Here is a 16,961-nt window from a genome sequence, read left to right as displayed (position 1 = left end):
GTCAGCTATTTGTCAGCGCCGCACTTTAGTTAAAGACCACTCAGTTGTCGCATTGTGCGGGTGTCGGCGGAATCGATGATAGGGCCTCACGATGACAACAGCCGAGCGAACTCGGCAATAAATGCACATGTCAGTGTTGTCATGGCGTCCAACTATGAGACTGTCTGTCTTCAGGGTAGTATGCCGATACTTAACACTCATAGTTTGTACAAAGCAAGCGAGAGGAAAGCATCCAGTTTGATTTGCATATTCAGAAGAGGGAGGTAAACATCCAGAGGTAGCTCGTCTTCTAATCAGAAGGTCAAGTGGTTTGTTGATTTTCCAAAGCGATGCCGTGGAAACTAATAAAGAATGGATAAGGAGTGTGTACATAACAGCCTCCATGTTGGTAAAACATTCATCCCCACGGATAAATATGTACACACTTGACTTCTTCAGTGCTGAAACTCTTTTTTCAACTTATTGAATGATTTTAAAAAGGTGTGCAGTCTCATATGGGACCAAATAGCAACGATGTTGGACATGAATGTTACCTCCTATGCACTGATTTTGAGCCACTCTAAGTGAATTGTTCCAAAAACTTGGGACTATTACTCATTCAAAGGATACAGACCTTGAATCCTAAAATGTGGCTATTTTTGCAATTCCTTTATCGATGAAAACAGAGCGCAGGAAGTTGTACTGTAAGCAATGCACCAAGGAGCAAACTGAAGTCTCCAACAAAACTCAAACACTTGCGTCTCAGGGGGAGTCTGCTTTGAACTGCCTGATGCAAAGCCATATCTTCTGGCTAAATAAAAATATAGAAAACAAAAAAAGGGCTCCATTTCTCATTAGCGGTCCACCCTGTGTGTGCTGTTGGAGCTTCAGTGTAAAGTGTGTATATTACATTCCAATCTACTCTCCATTAAATGTAATGGAGCTCAGAGATGTCCCAGGAATTACGCCTCCGACTCACTTGGCGCTCTCCAGCGAGAGTTCGGGAGTTCACAATCTAACTGTGGGCTCTTTATGCACATGCATATATTATATATTACCCACCCCTCCCCCCCTTCCTCTCTCTGAATGCAGTGAGCACCAAGCAGCTCCCTGTGCAGTCGGCATGTGGGACTGAGGAGTGCTGGATTCAGAGGTGTTTCGCGCCCTCGCCAACACCTCAGTGCTCTCCAGTAAGGAGTGACTCCTCAAGGAGGGTCATCCCGCCTTCCACGTTCACCCTGTACCTCCCTCTCTCTTCCTCACTACAGACGAGTGAGTCAGCTCCACTGTAATAGTCCTTAATCCACCTACACAGCTCTCATTTAGCTCTGAAAAAACAGCGAGCGGGATTGATGTCTCTGTGAAGTAGAAGAGCGGCCTCTGAGTTAGTCGTGCTAAGTGATTATGGGGTTACATTTCAATTATTTTTTACATGTCCCTGATGTTGTAAAATGAATTGCAGGATCTAAAATCGAGTTAGAATAATTATGTGGTGTCGTGTATGAACACTTGCCAGATATCGAGATGACATACTTGGAAGCGAGTGAATCATGTTGACAGTCTTACAGACCTGACACAGGCAGGAATGTTAAATGGAGCGGGTATTAATAGCTTCAAAAATAGAATACTGTGAAGATCCCAAAATCCCTCCTCTTGAACCCATCTACTCTGCTCCTTTCCTCGATTCAATCCTCTCATCCTAAGCCACCCTCTATTCCACTGTCTTGACATGTAGGCGTCGTCTCAAAGCTCCTGCACTGTAGGTGGCCCCCAGAACAGCAAAGGGACCCGAGTCGTAGGGAAGGCAGGAACTCATAGATCCAAAACCTGGCTTGTGTCTGTGATGAGTTCACCTCAAAGGCTGTGTGTTCCCCATGCAACTCTGAGTGTCCCAGTTCTGATTTCCCACATCTTTTGTGGCACAGATATGAGGGGGTTAGTGAATAGAGGAAAGGGAAGAATCAGATATTTTTGTCTCTGATGAATATAACCCCAAAATATGACATGCATTTTGTGTGGTTTGTGTCTGAGTAATCCATTTCAAAAGAGAGCTGCATGACTTCAGAATCTGAAGGCAATGGATTAGATGTTTGGAGTTTGAAACGTTTTGGATTTTGTTTGTAGTCCAAGTCGTATTTTGGCCCAACAAAAATGGTCCTGCAAAAAAAAACTGTCTGTTTTTGGGGGGCTAAAATCATTTAGGTCCCAAATTTCTCAATGCATTAAAGCCATTATGTCTTCCCTACCAGCAACATCCATTTCCAGAATCAGGATGTTTTTGCATTTCCATCCATAGGTTCGGAATTCATCCCAATAGCACTAGCACAAGAAGACCTCTCTCTTTTTTGCCCCAAAAAATCTTCTTGGTCTGTGGCGCCTCGCGGTTAGGTAGTACCTCATGTACGGAGGTCTAGACATCCAAGCGGAGCCCTCGTGTCTGACCTGAGGCTCCTTTCCCGCATGTCATTCCCTACAGTCTCTTCCCACCTTCTACTCAATCCACTGTCCTATCTACAATTTAAGCGAAAGCCCCGAAATACATCTTGAAGTCACATCTGTCACATGACTTTATTCCTGTGGAATCCATAATCAGATACCTGAATTTGAATGCACATAACAATCTTCTCTTGGATTTTGTCTCCCAAATCCAACTCTATTCAAGCCTCCCAAGTTACTAAGTCTGACTGTTTAGGCATTGGAAAATCTTGGCGCTGATACCCGATGTCATTTGAATGGATACCAGATAAATTTAGAACAAAAAAACAACAGATTTGATGACTCAAACCTACTGGTGTCTGGCTTGCAGATGGTGTCAGTTGTTTGCACTAAGTGAAAAATCTCCCCCTAAAATTCAATGTATCCTTATCAAAAGCAGAAATGAAGACTTTTTTAAAGGAACTATTCCTTTGGCAAGAGAAAATAACTCATGGATCATTCTGGGTAACTCTGAAGACACCATGCTCTTGTGCTTGGGTAAATCCTAGTCAGGTTTTTACTCGCCAAGTTGGGGACTCAAGTGAAGTGGCTGGGCGGTAAAAAGTGGCTTCAATTTCAAAGAGAGGCAGGTCAAGGACCAAACCACTGTAATTGATGTAGTGGCTTTGGTTGTTCAGTCGGCTTTGAGCACAACATTAGAGTGTGAAGTTTTGATCTCCTTCCTGAGGCGGTCAGAGGTTCTGGGGTATCTCCCCTCCACGTCCTCCATTTCCACCTTCCAACTAATTGTACTGAAGTGCTCCAGCTCGAGAAGAAACATTAAAGTGCTCACTCCTTTCATCATCAATCAGAGCTTTCGTGTGGGTGATGGAGCCACACCATGTGTCCGCCGAGCAGTCAGCGTTGGGCATTTAGCTTGGGCTGGAGTCTAATTTGTTTTGCCTGCGGTGGGCAAAGTAGTTATCAAGGTAACATTATTCGTCAGTGGGGACGGAGCTGTAATGAAAAGCACTCAGATTGGCAGAGGTGTGCAGAGGTCAGTGTTATGGAGGCGTCGTGTCTCAGTGAAGTCTCCCAGTGAATGAATAGCTCTCTGTACGCCTTTATAAAAAAAAATAGATTGTGTGTGTGGAGGGGGAATGAGCTGGATAACGTTGCTGAACAAAGCAGGAAACATAATGTCCAAATCACTAAAAATATCATCGATTTTCAAACTGGTTTATTTTGACAAAATGTAGGGCTATCAATGATTCAAACAATCAGTAATTTAACAGAACAGAACATGTGTTGCTGGTTTAACTCTGCCTTGACCAGTTAGTTTGTAGTTTGTGTTCTTCAATGGGTTTTGATCTGAGTTGACGGCCCAGGGTTAAAAATAATGAAATTTCAAGGGAACACACTTTATTTTTAAATAAGTTTGCTCACCCCAAGGTTTTATTTCCTCTCTCTGCGTCCTGCAATACCTGTTTTGGTTCTTAAGGATCTCAGGGACCATTATTAATTAAGATCTTCATGATGTCCCCCCCTCTCCCTGCAGACAACAAGGACTATGACGCTTACCTGTCCTACACAAAAGTGGACCCGGACCAGTGGAGCCAGGAGACCCGCGAGGAAGAGCGCTTTGCCCTGGAGATCCTCCCCGACGTGCTCGAGAAGCATTATGGGTATAAACTCTTCATTCCAGACAGGGACTTGATCCCCACAGGAAGTAAGCTCTCTCTCTCACGGCGATGTCAAGTTGTGTCGAATGCTTGTTGTCGCTTGGTGTTGCTCGTGCTGTCAGTGCAGTGGTGACATGCCTTGTTTGTGGTTTTCCTGTTCTTCATTTGTGCTGTGGCGACCTGTTGTGCGACCATCTTTCTTTTTTAATGTGATCATTATGAAGTGAGCTTTTTCTAACCACTGGCTGAACTCAAGTGGACCGTTGACTAAACGATGGCATTTAGGGGTTCCCTATGATTTTGCATTATTCCTGTCATTTAAATAGTGAAGTACATCTACCTGCTTGTTAGCAATAAATAACACAGGGGAGAAAGTTGCAGTAATGGCGCATAAGCAAGAGATACCCAACACTAGGGAGTTGTACTTCCTTAGTTATGAGTGGTGTATTTAGGAGCCCAAACACCATTCTTTCTACAAGTGCTGGTTAATAACAAGCAACAAAGAAAAAGCCAAAAGGTACCTGCAGGCTGCTATCTCGTTCCAACTTCTCCTTTCATTCTGCATGCACATTTTGACCACAAATGGTTTTCTTTTAAGTGTGGGAACAAGATAACAGCAGCAGGTACTTGCCAGCGGTTACTGAAATTATCAGCTTAGTATGACAGCTGAACCCACCTGTGGTGAAACTGAGTGAATGTTAAAAATAGTCAGCAACGTTTGAAGAGTTGTTGAATGATGGATGAACTCACAAAATGTACATTTAGAGAAGAAATGTACTTTTAACTGTGTTTAATTGACACTTACGATCAGAGGTGATGCTTGGCAACAGGCAGACCAGTGCCCCCCCCCCCCATGAGATAAAAAAAACAGTCAGTAATGACAGTAGGAAACCTCCCTACGGTGGCCCCATCTCACAGCACTCTCTTATATTCTCGTAAATCACTGAATGTTGCTCATCTAGCCAGAAATATGGGGGAGAGAAACTTGAATGATGTAATTTCCGCTAGTGTTAGATAATGCTTTTTGCTTTTTGACCTTTTCTTTCTCATTCTTCTTTTTCTTAGTGTTCTTTATACTTCTTTATACTTCTATTTAGAAATAAGAATACTGATGTGAACTTAAGAAATAAGAATGGGGATGAACACTGGTTGGAGGGGCCCCTTGTGAATTTTGGCTCTGGGCCCTAACAGACTCTCGAATCGCCCCTGCTTACGATCAGCGTACAGAACAGGATTTTTCAGCTTTAGTAATATGGTTCACAGCTATTGATAATAATATATATTATAAACTTACCTTATACCTACACTTACGCTTGGAAAGGTGCTCTTCTTAAGACCCTTTGGAGGACTTCTACTGGAGGGTTGTCATTGCAGGACGTGGTCGATATTTCTAACAAACTAAAGTGACCTCTCCGTTAAATTCCCGCCCTGCAGCCCTAAAACTACTCCGTCAGTCGGAAAGGTCCGGCGTTATTAATTGGTTCTTTATGTACCGAGGTATTTAAAGTGCATAATCTCCATTATGTAAAGCCTGTGGGAGGCATAATATCCTACATTACATATGCAGCATAATTGGCAGAAAGAGCCCACCCTGTTATTACAGTCCACATTCCCGATCGAGCTCCATACAACGTGTACCTCTGCATGCAGCTGTGTAACGATGTCAGCCATTCAATTCAAAAAGCTCTTTATGCATGGATATTAAAGCATGCTTTGCCACAGTACATTTCTAATGGAGCGTCTCACCATGCCCAGTGCTTATCTTTGACTAACCCATCGCACAGATGACTTTTTGATAATATCATTATGTTATTAGCCTCCATTTGAATACTTGCATCTGCCTGTCTTCCCGCACACACCGCCACTACTAATTACGTTCGTCTTCAGTGGCACTGTGCCAACGTTATCAACTGAATCCCTTGCTGTGATTATGTGCTTGATGCGAGGGGGGGGGCGGGGGGGGGACTGTTGTAATATGGGAAAAAATGGCATAAAAATGCAAGGATTGAGAGGAAGTGCGTCTGCCACTTTTCCAGCTTGGTGGCACAGCTCGCCATTTTACGATATCTGTGTAAACATTCACTTCCCATTGGGAATATCTCAACAGTCGATATAATGAAGCATAATCCACAGCTGAAGATAAACACATTTCGGCCGTTTGGGGTTTCAGCATGTGTCAACAATCCTTCTCTGAGCTGCTGATAGATGAAGTGTTATCGCTCAGTATGCTGGATTATTTTTTAAACATGCTACACATGTGATTTATCTGAGAGACTTCTTCCGAATCTCTCATTTACGTTCAGTGTTTTGAAACAAATGGCAACAAAAAGTCAATTTGAGCTGAACTCCAATCAACCAATAACGGGATTTCCCTCTGCTTTTTTTATGCCACACTTCCCATATTAAACTGGAATAAACTGGTTGGCGCGATTACCGTCTTACAATCGCCAGTGGAACATCAGTGCAGAAGCACAGTTTATGCCAGATCCAAGTCCCCACTTTGACAGAACTGTTCTTTTAAACATGCTCAAAAAAGACGTTTTTTGTTCATCCTTTGAATGTAAATATCTATGTTTAGGTTTCACCAATGATCATTTCCAGGATGACACAAGACTCCTTAGAGGTACTTTCTTTTTCCCCCAGATTTTCTTATAATGTCAACACACATTGCTACAGATTTGATTGTCAAAAATATGATTGGTCAACGAGGTTATCTTTGCCAGGTTGTAAAAACCCCTCAAGTGTTTCTCCTTTAATTGCTTTGTTGGAACAAAATATGGTGTTGCCAAGCTGCAAGATACTTGCAGACTTGTTCAAAGTGAGGATTGTTACAGCTGCTGAATCACAGTCAGAGCGGAAGTACGCGGGTCAAACCACACAGATGAAATACTGGAGAAAGAGATGACCTTGATAGTTTTGAGTGATAATCAGTAAATGTCATCATTCTCAGTCTGCTGCGTTGCAAACAAGATAATGCAATACTGCTCAAGTTAGCCTCCATTTAGAAAAAGTAGGGGTAGGGATGTCGAGTGTGTCCCGTCCAGTCCACTCGGCGACCTTTATTCCATTTCCTCGGGCGAGTCTTCTTCCGCTCGTCTCGTCTCTCCGCTGGGTTTTGGTTCCATCATATGTCGCCACAGCATGTTTTAGCAACAGTATAAGCTCATGTAAACTTCACATTCAGCACTGCACTTCCTTTGGTCCAAGGAAACACACCCACCTCTAGGAACTCCACTAACAGACACACACTGGAAACCGTAGCGGGCAGGGCAACAGTTGTTTTTCCTCCCTCTACTTATTCAGCTTTGATTTTGTTTTTATGTCGACAGGAATCAGTTATTACACGTGCAACTCTTTGATTGTGGAGTTTGCGAGGTCGTTGAGAGGGGGGGGATACAATCTATAAAGCTATAAAGTGTTCGCAGACAGCACCCCGAAGAGGGCAGATTTACTCTCCCTTTAATCAATTCAAAACTATAAAATGAAACTAGGACTCATTAGCTAATTATATAGTATCCATTCATCCCTTCCTGGTTCTTTTATTCATGCTAAGATAAAAGAGAAACTTGTTTTTGTCTGATTGGTTTGACCTAAACTGAGTAGTCTCGCTGACTACAAGGGGGAGTGGTAGCTCGAGGGAGCTGCACAGTGACGAATTACCGCACGAGGACCAATCACAGCACAGCAAAGACATGTCACGTTGAAGCGAAGGTCTTCAAACCCAAGTTTTCTTCTAATCAGGTCTGCCTCTGGGCAGAGCGTGACATGAGAGAAGGAGTTCCCTCTCCGAGATACGAAGAGGAGATGTGGCATTTGTTTGCTTAAAAAGACCAGCGAGATATTCCCTCTCTCACACACACACACACACACACACACACACACACACACACTCAGGACCTCGCGGAGAGAAGGGGAGGAAGAAAAATAGGCCCTATATGTTTTCTCTTCACTGAGACACACAAGAGGGTCGTAAGCTTTGATTGGAAAGTGAAGCCCAGTTAATCCCGTCTAGCCGCCGCCGTAGAGCCACTCTGTCTTTGTCTCCGCCAAGAAAGGCTAAAAGGAGGCATTAGCTGCTCACACACACACACACACACACACACACACATTACACTTCCTCCTGCTGACACCAGGATAGGCCTGGGGAAACACTTTATCACATTCATTATAATCCAACCAGCTGAGCTCCTTTTGTAGACACATGAACAATGTGTTTTATTTACTCTAAACTATCATTTCTTTCATCTGCAGTGGCGAAGATGCACATTCAGGTTCTCATTGATACACTATATGGCCAAAAGTCAGTGGACACCTTATCATCACCTTATATATCATCTCAGTCTGAATCCATGGGCTTAAAATATGGTGTATGCCCCCTATTAGACACCGCCATTCTTCCCAGAAGACTGACTTTATTCTCAGTCTCCAGCCAGTAGAGCAATGTGGCATGCTGCTTATGTACAAGGTTTTTCTGCGGCGTTGGTAGCAACATCGACCCAAACACATGAGAAGAGTCGGAGCCCGTTACCCCCAAAAAAGTCGTCCAGTTTGCCCAAAAATCTTAGTGTTCTGCCGCTTTAAGAAGACCGTAATCGAGTTAGGTGGACATAGCAACCGTAGCATACTTCACCTATCTGTTGGCAGGGTACAGTTTTCACCACACCTTGATATGTTGTCTCCGTAAACGGGGGTGCACACACTAACCACCCGGCTACCGACGCCCCCATGATTTGGCCGTTTCTGACAGTGTCCCTTTCAAAGTCACTGAGCTCGTTACACCTCATCTTTACTCTTTGTTTATGAAGATTTCATGCATATGAGCTGGATTGTATCAACAGCTGCTACTCAAACATTTAAACTCTTAAATACGGGTGTCCACTGATTTGTGGTCGTATATCGTATCCTGCTTGGCTTTTAAGTGTTTTATGTTTATCCTCATTTTAAAGTTAAACCAAATACTCCCCTTCATCTTGTTTTTTGAGGTTTTTTTTAATAAAAGTCTGCAGAAGCTCTAAATGTTGAATGAAGTTAGACCATATCTATTTCATACTAATGTTTGAATCCTGACTATGCTAGTGTCGGTGTTTGTTTTCAAATTCAAATTATGTTGGATAGAAGCAGCATCAATCTTTCTTTCTCGATGAATTTCTTCACTTCATTGGATTCAGATGTTTCAATCTTTTTTATTAAAGCGATCGCCCTGAGGCTAGTGTGATTCATTTATTTACTTGTTCTTTCATAAAGTTGTCTCTTAAGTTTACACAACTCACACACTCAGTATTTAAAAGTCATACAAGCAGAATAAACTGTGCAAATATTCATTCAAAGTTCTCTATCTCTCTACCTTTGTGTGTGTGTGTGTGTGTGTTCAGCGTACATCGAGGACGTTGCACGCTGTGTGGATCAGAGCAAGCGCCTCATCATCGTCATGACGCCCAGCTATGTGGTGAGGAGGGGGTGGAGTATCTTTGAGTTGGAAACGCGGCTGCGCAACATGCTGGTGACGGGTGAGATCAAAGTCATCCTCATCGAGTGCGCCGAGCTGCGCGGCATCATGAACTACCAGGAAGTGGAGGCCCTCAAACACACCATCAAGATGCTGACGGTCATCAAGTGGCGCGGGCCGTCCAGCAACAAGCTCAACTCCAAGTTCTGGAAGCAGCTGCTCTACGAGATGCCCTTCAAGCGCATGGAGCCCCTCAGCATTTCCCACGAGCAGGTGCTGGATGTCAGCGAGCAGGGCCCCTTCAGCGAGCTCCAGACCGTCTCGGCCATCTCCATGGCGGCGGCCACCTCCACCGCCATGGCGACCACACACCCGGACTTGCGCTCCACCTTCCACAACTCTTGCCACACCCAGATGAGGCAGAAACACTATTACCGTAGCTACGACTACGACCTGCCGCCTGGCGGCACCCTCCCGCCGCTCTCCACGCTAGGCAACCAGCACACCTACTGCAACATCCCCATGACGCTCATCAACGGACAGCGACCGCAGTCCAAGTCGCCGCGACAACAGAGTATAGAGGAGGCTCACGGCAACAACGCCATGCTGCCGCTGCTGCCAAGAGAGACCAGTATATCCAGCGTGATCTGGTGACAGAGACTGAGCCGTGCGGGGTAAACTCTGGATCTTAAAGATGTCCGTCACAGGGAGGACTCACCACTGGCACTCGGACCCTGAACGCACCAGAGCCAGGCGGCGCTGAAGGGCACTAACGTTACTCGCTGCTGTTGAATTTGCACCAGGAAACACCCGGAGGACAAAGAGGGCGCGGCGGGCACGGCTGGACACATCGGTGGCAGAAAGTTTAGTTTTGGTCCAATAAGAGCTTTCATTGAAACTGAAGAAGAAGACAGAAGAAGCGAGGAGAACTTGTTTTTGTATGCCTGTATAAACACTCACGTAACACAAGCCAACACCTACGATCATTTACCCAGAGAGTCAAGGAATACAGGGTCCTGTACATACGTTTTTCTAATTCTTTGTAGCATCAGTGTTTGGGACTTGTTTCTTGTTTATCTTTTAACATCAGTTGGGACTCTTAACTTTTTGATTTCTTTGGTTTCAGTTTGTGCAAAAGTGAAGACATTGGCCTGTGAGATGTTATTCGGGATAAACCGTTGTTACCTTTATCTTAATTTGTTGGCTGGTGTAGTTTATAACGTTTTAACAGGGAGGGTAGAAGATCCAGCCGGCCGGAGATGGAGGACGATTCGGTTTTTCGGGTTTGATCTCCAGCGGCTTCTGTAAGGGTTGAGAATTTGGACTCAACCAGATTATGCAAAACATGGCGTCCAGAGAGCGAGAGGAGATTGATTTCCTGAATTGGGGGAAGTGGAATCTGTAACGAGGGGGTATGAAGAACATGGTGCTAGGCTTCACATCTCTCTGTTTCTCACACGATAACTTTTACTTTGAAAAAAAAAAAAAAGACAAAAAAACAGCCTTGCTATTTACCTTAACAGATGAATATATCACCGAAAAATTAATGATGTGTATTATTTTATGAAAGAAGAAGAGTCTATTTTTGTAACGGAGGGATATTTGCTTAGAGACGTTATAACTCTGACATGAGACGTAATCATGTTTTGTTATGTGGAACTGCACAGCTCACATAAAAAAAAATGGTCAGCTCATTCACTAAATGTCTTACCCTTAATATCGCAAGAGGAAAAAAAAAGTTTGTGTTGTCATGATTTAAAACAAAAAAAAAAAAGGACTTTTGACATTTTCAAACTCCACACGGGTCGCAGCTCCGAGGGCTTCTCATGTTTTTGTTGATTTAACAGTTATGGCGGGTGTCTCAGTTGATTGGACGGTGATGGAGCTGCTCTATTGATGATGTCAGAACAAATGGAGGAGAGGGGAAGCTGTGAGTGTTACCTGAAGCATTTTGACTCCACCCGGTTTCCTGTGGGACCAAACGAGGCCGTCCAGGTCTCAAACGTTCTCTCTGTGTCCTACATGTCCTCTTGAATGACAGCTTGTTATGTGTTTCCCAACAGGTCAGTTCAGTTACGCTCTCAGGTTTATCATCACAGCCCGATTCTGACCGCTGTGAGGACGAGATGTGAATAAAACCACCAACAAGATCTTAATCGACCCCCAAGCTGTCAGCTCGGTGAGTTGCTTCAAAATATGACGATGTAGGTACCCTTACACTATCCCGTTCTTCTGGGTCCATATCCCTTGAGTTATTTCATCCCTCCAGCCTGAATCATCATTTCTACCTGTTATGTTACCTTTGATCTCAAACAAGTTGTGCATTGTCGGGTTTTAAAGTTGACCCACTGTGTCGCAGTAACAGAGTGAGAGAGGCTTTAAATCACATTTTGAATCTCTCACTCTTTTTTTTTTTTTTTTAGAAGTTTCACAGTATTTTAAAAAACGGTACACTCGCACCAGACGTGTTCTTTTCCACAAAACCGTTCTTGTAATTCGACATTTTTCAGTGCCTGCCTTTAACTTCTCATTAAAATGAAAAGCTGGAGGAGAACGGGGGTTTTGAAATGACACCAGTGTGGTACCTACAGCGTCATATTTTGAAGCAGCGGGACTCTGACTCGGCTGCCATATTTGACGCTGGGCGGGCGAACATGCTGCTGAAAAACCTGAAAGCAGATGCTGACTCGATGATACTAATGGTGGTTTTAGATAACGTTACCAGTTGTATCTTTGAGCGACTGACCACTGGTAATCATGGGATATATTACCATCTTAACCAGTAGGCTTTTAGAATGAAACCCAATTAATGTTGAGATCAGACGAGTTACTTCAAGTAAGTCAGACCAAAGCGAGCTACAGGGAACCATCTTCATCTTTTTCTTCCCCTCTCAGAGGTTTCTTCCTTCACCACCGGTACGATCTCATCAAGTCATTAAGAAACAAGAGCTATACTCACACATCCGCTCAGACCTGTGACGGCAGCCGGTGTACTTCCTCCTCCTGCAGCTGTGCCACAGTCTTTGAAAAGAAACTAACCTCATACTAAAAGACCTGCAAGCATCTCATAACGGGGAGGTGTTTCATTTAGTGCCGTAAAATATGCAAAGTGTAAACACAAAGTTATGTTATTTCGCCCCCCCCCCCCTCCTTGTTTTCTTTTTGTAATCTTAAAAGTTTTCAATTTGACTTTTACCGAATGTTTCTGAACAGGCCTGGATTTGTTGACACATTTAGTTTTTTGTCGCTCAGCATACCTCGTCATGAGAAATCTTTAAAATCAAGCATTCAGTTACTAACCAGGCCTGTATTGAACCAAATCAATCCGACCCCCCCCCCACCCCCACCCCCTTATGAAATCAAGACAGATTAAGGGCAACATTTCCGAGCAGAGGAGTGTCGTCGTGTAAATATAATCAGAAACAATAACGTGATGAATATGAAGACAATCGAGCCATACTCATGAAAACCGATGGTCATTACCCACAAAGCCTGTCAAAGTGGAGAATCCCGACTGGAGGTTCACATGTAGAATGGGTTAAAAAGTGAACATCCTGCTGTAGGAGGCTGTGTGGATACAAATGTTTGCATTTTCTAATGAGGGCGACACATTTTAGTTTCATGATGAGTTCTGGCGACTTGGCTTTGACGATGATGAAGAATAACAATGACAATATAGAGCACAGAATTATTCCAGGCACTTTCACGACTCTTGAGACGACGTCTCTCCTGTTTCTGATTTATTTTCTATTCTGTATCTGCAAATGTTCATGAAAAGAGATACTGTTATTATTAATAAAACCACATTTACGGTTATGGGATTTCTCAGTCTTGTGTGTGCTGTGTGAGTGCAGAGAGAGATCGAGCGAGCGAGCGAGAGAGAGAGAGAGGGCGCTGTATTTGTTTGCAGAAAAACGCCACCCTTGTCACTTTGTTTATGGAGCAGCCGTACGGATTGCTGACGATGCCCGGATCTGTTATTCTGGCGTGGAGCCGATGCGGCCCCCATAACTCTGCCGTCTCCCGTAAAAAAAAAAAAAAAAAAAAACCTTGAATCAACAATCAATACGTCTCCTTACTCCACTCTGACTGAAAAGGCCCGGCCTCATTTCTGAATCAAACTAAATCAAGAGAGTCGATGCACGGAGACACAGCTGAAGAACAGCCATGTTGTGATTGTTGTTTGACCTCGGTGCACTCAAAAGCAGGACATGGAAAGATGCAGCTATTCATTTATATGATCGATGTGTGTTACAGAATGAAAACTCCACACAAACTAAATGGTGTCTTAAGGCCCTGACACACCAAGCAGATGGCAAAGAACTAGTGGCGACAAAGGCTGTGGCGTCGCCGTTTGTCTTGGCTCAATATTTGCACTTGAACACAACGCAAAGACTACAGCTGACGGCCAACCACCACGTACGCTCTGCACATGCCAGCACCAACTCTCCACGCTAGCAGGCGGTAGTAGTCCGTTGTTATGATACAAGAAGACCATTTTCACACTGCTGTCGGTCACCACTCGTATTATAGGTAGTCTACTAATGGAGAATAATGTCTGATAAAAAGTAGGAAATGGCGCTGGCGTTGTCAGCGCCATTTTCGCCTCTTCTTTTCTTTTTCCACTAAGACCACGGTCTTAGTGGAAAAAGAAAAGAAGAGGCGGAGGCGACAATAATGGGTGAAAGCATGGATACTACAGCGGCATGCTCAAGGGGCTTTCCTGAACCTGTGAGGAGAGATGGAGAGAAATTAAACCTCCAAACAGCCAATCAGAGAGATTCCTCTCACCGACCGCCAACACTGATACAACATGTTGAATCAGCCAAAAAAAAAAGGCAGACGGGTAGTGACCAAGCCGGACAATCGGCAAAAACTATGGCGACGACCGCTCACCGACGGTCCATCTAGTCCGAGGATCTCCTTGGTGTGTCTGGGCCTTTAGACATGCGGTGGTAGGAGTCCTTTGAACTGTCAGTTTGTTTTACTGAATAAAAGTGACGATGCAGACGCTCCACAGTCGGAAAAACTCAACGAAAAGGCAAGTTTGCTCACTTAAACTGTTACATCTAATGTCTCTAAGAAGCAGAATCCTTTTGTTTTTTCTCCTTTCCTGCTAAGAGGCAGATAAACAGTCCCTTTTTTCTTATCCCCCTCCTGCCTCTCAGTGTTCAGCCCATAGTGAAGCCACTTACTTCTTTTGCTGTGATCAAAGCAACAGTATTGGAAGGAGAAGAAGAAGAAAAATCCCAGTGGCGCACAGGGAGGTATCTTAAAAATGCTGCCAGACTGTGTTAATTAGCTCCAACGTGTTCCTCTTATAGGATGAGAAGTCGGTCATGTATTAGTCGGGGTGTGTTGGTGCACTTTGAAGGAAAAAAGGAATGCATCGCAGAAGTGCCCCCTTGGAAGAAACTGAGGTATGTATTAAACATGAAGGGCATCAGTGTGCAAGAAAATGGGATGCAAAGTACTTTAGGATGTCCTTCTAGAGGAGAACATGTGATACAGGGCCATAAAAGCGAACCTACACATTTAGACATTAGCCTCTTCATGCCTGTAAATGATTCCCGGTACGGTGGAGTTCCCACCATGGACATAGGGGAAGTGTTTGGTATCTGTACATGTACCTGTTTGTGTTTCTTCACAGAAATCTAGATGTTATTCTTTAAATCTGAAGGTACACGCCCATTTAGAAGTGACCTCTCATACAGGTGAGTGTGATGTGAATGCCATCAGAATATCTCTGAGTATTAATGCTTTAAAGGAAGAATGTGTCACTTTTGTGATCCAGTAGATGTCGCCCTTGAGCTCCAGCGCGACGCCAAAACGATCTGCTGTTTGGCTGCACCTCCGCCGTTCTGAAGCCTCGGCCCTTACGGCAGCGACACAACTCCAACCCTCCTCTCCACTCCGGTTTACAAGAAGGAGTTTAGCTCAAGCGGACAAAATTTCAATTTAGCTCGAGCTGCAATTGCATGTAAATGTACACAGACTGTAGTGAGTATGTTCTTCTTCTTTTCTCTAGTCCTGGACTAAAGCAGCTTTTGTACCCAAGGGGAGGAGCCGGCCGTCCTGTCCATGTAAACACGATGTCAACAACAACACAGCCAGCACGACTCTCTCTTCTCACTCATTGTAGACAGTCATGACTCGGGGAGGAGGATAGACTTGATTTCTGCTTTATTTATGTATAAAATGTTGCACATTCTTCCTTTAAACACATGCGTTGATTTTCTTTTTACAGGGCTGTAATGTTCAGATGCACTGACTTCTCAGACACAACTGGATTTTCAGGAAGAAAAAAAATCACATTATCCTGCATAAGACCACAACTTTGATTGTTTTCATTTCCTCTGAGTATTCCTTAAGATGTCAAACTTCTCTTTCAATGTAGTTCCTGTTGATGTTCTTGGATGACATGCATTTGTGCTGTGAGAAAACTTAAATGAGTATCTATCAGCATGCTGCAGAAAAATAAAGAAAGCCAGATATTTCCTTCTTTCCCACAGGTGAAAGAAGCCGAAAAGATGAGTCAGACTGTTTCCCCCAGCTCTGAGTTGAGCAGCTGCATCGTGGTCCTGAAGAGGAAGCATGATGTTCGCTATGTTGTTTTTTTTTCTCCCATAATGCGTCGACTATCTGTGCCCATGTGAACATAGAAAGCTGCCAGATGTTTTCATCTCGGCTGACATGCTGCCATATGGTGCGTTATAGTGTGTCTGTGGAAAAAGGAGGGAGGAGGAGGTGGTGGTGGGCGGGGGGTCTACGATTTGGCACTTTTCCCCCCAAATGAAATCATTTGTACTTCATTACAGTGTCACGACAATAAGCTCCCTGCACAGAAGCGTGTGACACAGGGAGGGAGGGTGGGAGTGGAGACATCTCGCTGCAGAGAGAGAGAGCAGGTCAGGCTAACGGCATTCTTGCACAGATGTTTTGTAGCCTCCTCCTCTCCTGCCTACACACACACACACACTTACTACTGAAGAGTATTACTCACTCTGGCAGGTATACCATGCCCCTCCATGTCCCACGGGGCCTTGTTACTCAGGAGCTCTGTGCTCTGTGCCCCGTGTGACATGTCTTCCACTCGAAGAACCAGGCCAATTGTCTGTGCATGGAGAGGTGGCGGTAGGTGGAGGCAGTGTGTATGTGTGTGTGTGTGTGTTTGAGCATTCTGAGAGTGGATGCAGGCAGCTGTTAACCCAGTTTTGGAGTCATTCTGAACTCACCACGGTTCAGCACGACTTAATTGCCTCTGCATGCTGTGTGAGTGTGTGTGTGTGTGAGGAAGATGCTTGCATGGATCACTTCCCAAGCCCTTCAATTTACTGTCGCTTCCTGCAAGAGCAACTTCATCTTCAATTATTTATCATTTTTACAAAAGTATCAATGTCTGTGCACTGAGGTTGGGTATTGAGTTGACTGATCAGGTA

The 16,961-nt window shown here is 44.2% G+C and overlaps 1 protein-coding gene across 2 annotated transcripts in view; it reads left to right on the top strand.

The window, feature by feature from the left end:
- LOC109995103 (interleukin-1 receptor accessory protein-like 1) overlaps positions 1 to 13,338 on the top strand; it is a 222,692-nt gene extending 209,354 nt beyond the window's left edge. Inside the window, exons 10-12 of one of the 2 annotated variants that reach the window (XM_020648707.3) lie at positions 3,953 to 4,123; positions 6,655 to 6,699; positions 9,449 to 13,338. In XM_020648707.3, the coding sequence (XP_020504363.1) occupies positions 3,953 to 4,123; positions 6,655 to 6,699; positions 9,449 to 10,176 (944 nt within the window). In that variant the 3' untranslated portion in view covers positions 10,177 to 13,338. The remainder of the gene's footprint in view (positions 1 to 3,952; positions 4,124 to 6,654; positions 6,700 to 9,448) is intronic. The other variant, XM_065951932.1, reaches the window with a different exon arrangement.
- Positions 13,339 to 16,961: the final 3,623 nt, after the last annotated feature.

Source organism: Labrus bergylta, chromosome 24 (genome assembly GCF_963930695.1).
Source record: "Labrus bergylta chromosome 24, fLabBer1.1, whole genome shotgun sequence".
Lineage (NCBI taxonomy): Eukaryota > Metazoa > Chordata > Actinopteri > Labriformes > Labridae > Labrus > Labrus bergylta.
The sequence above is the reverse complement of the archived record's forward strand: the minus strand, read 5'-3'. Positions and strand labels throughout refer to the sequence as shown.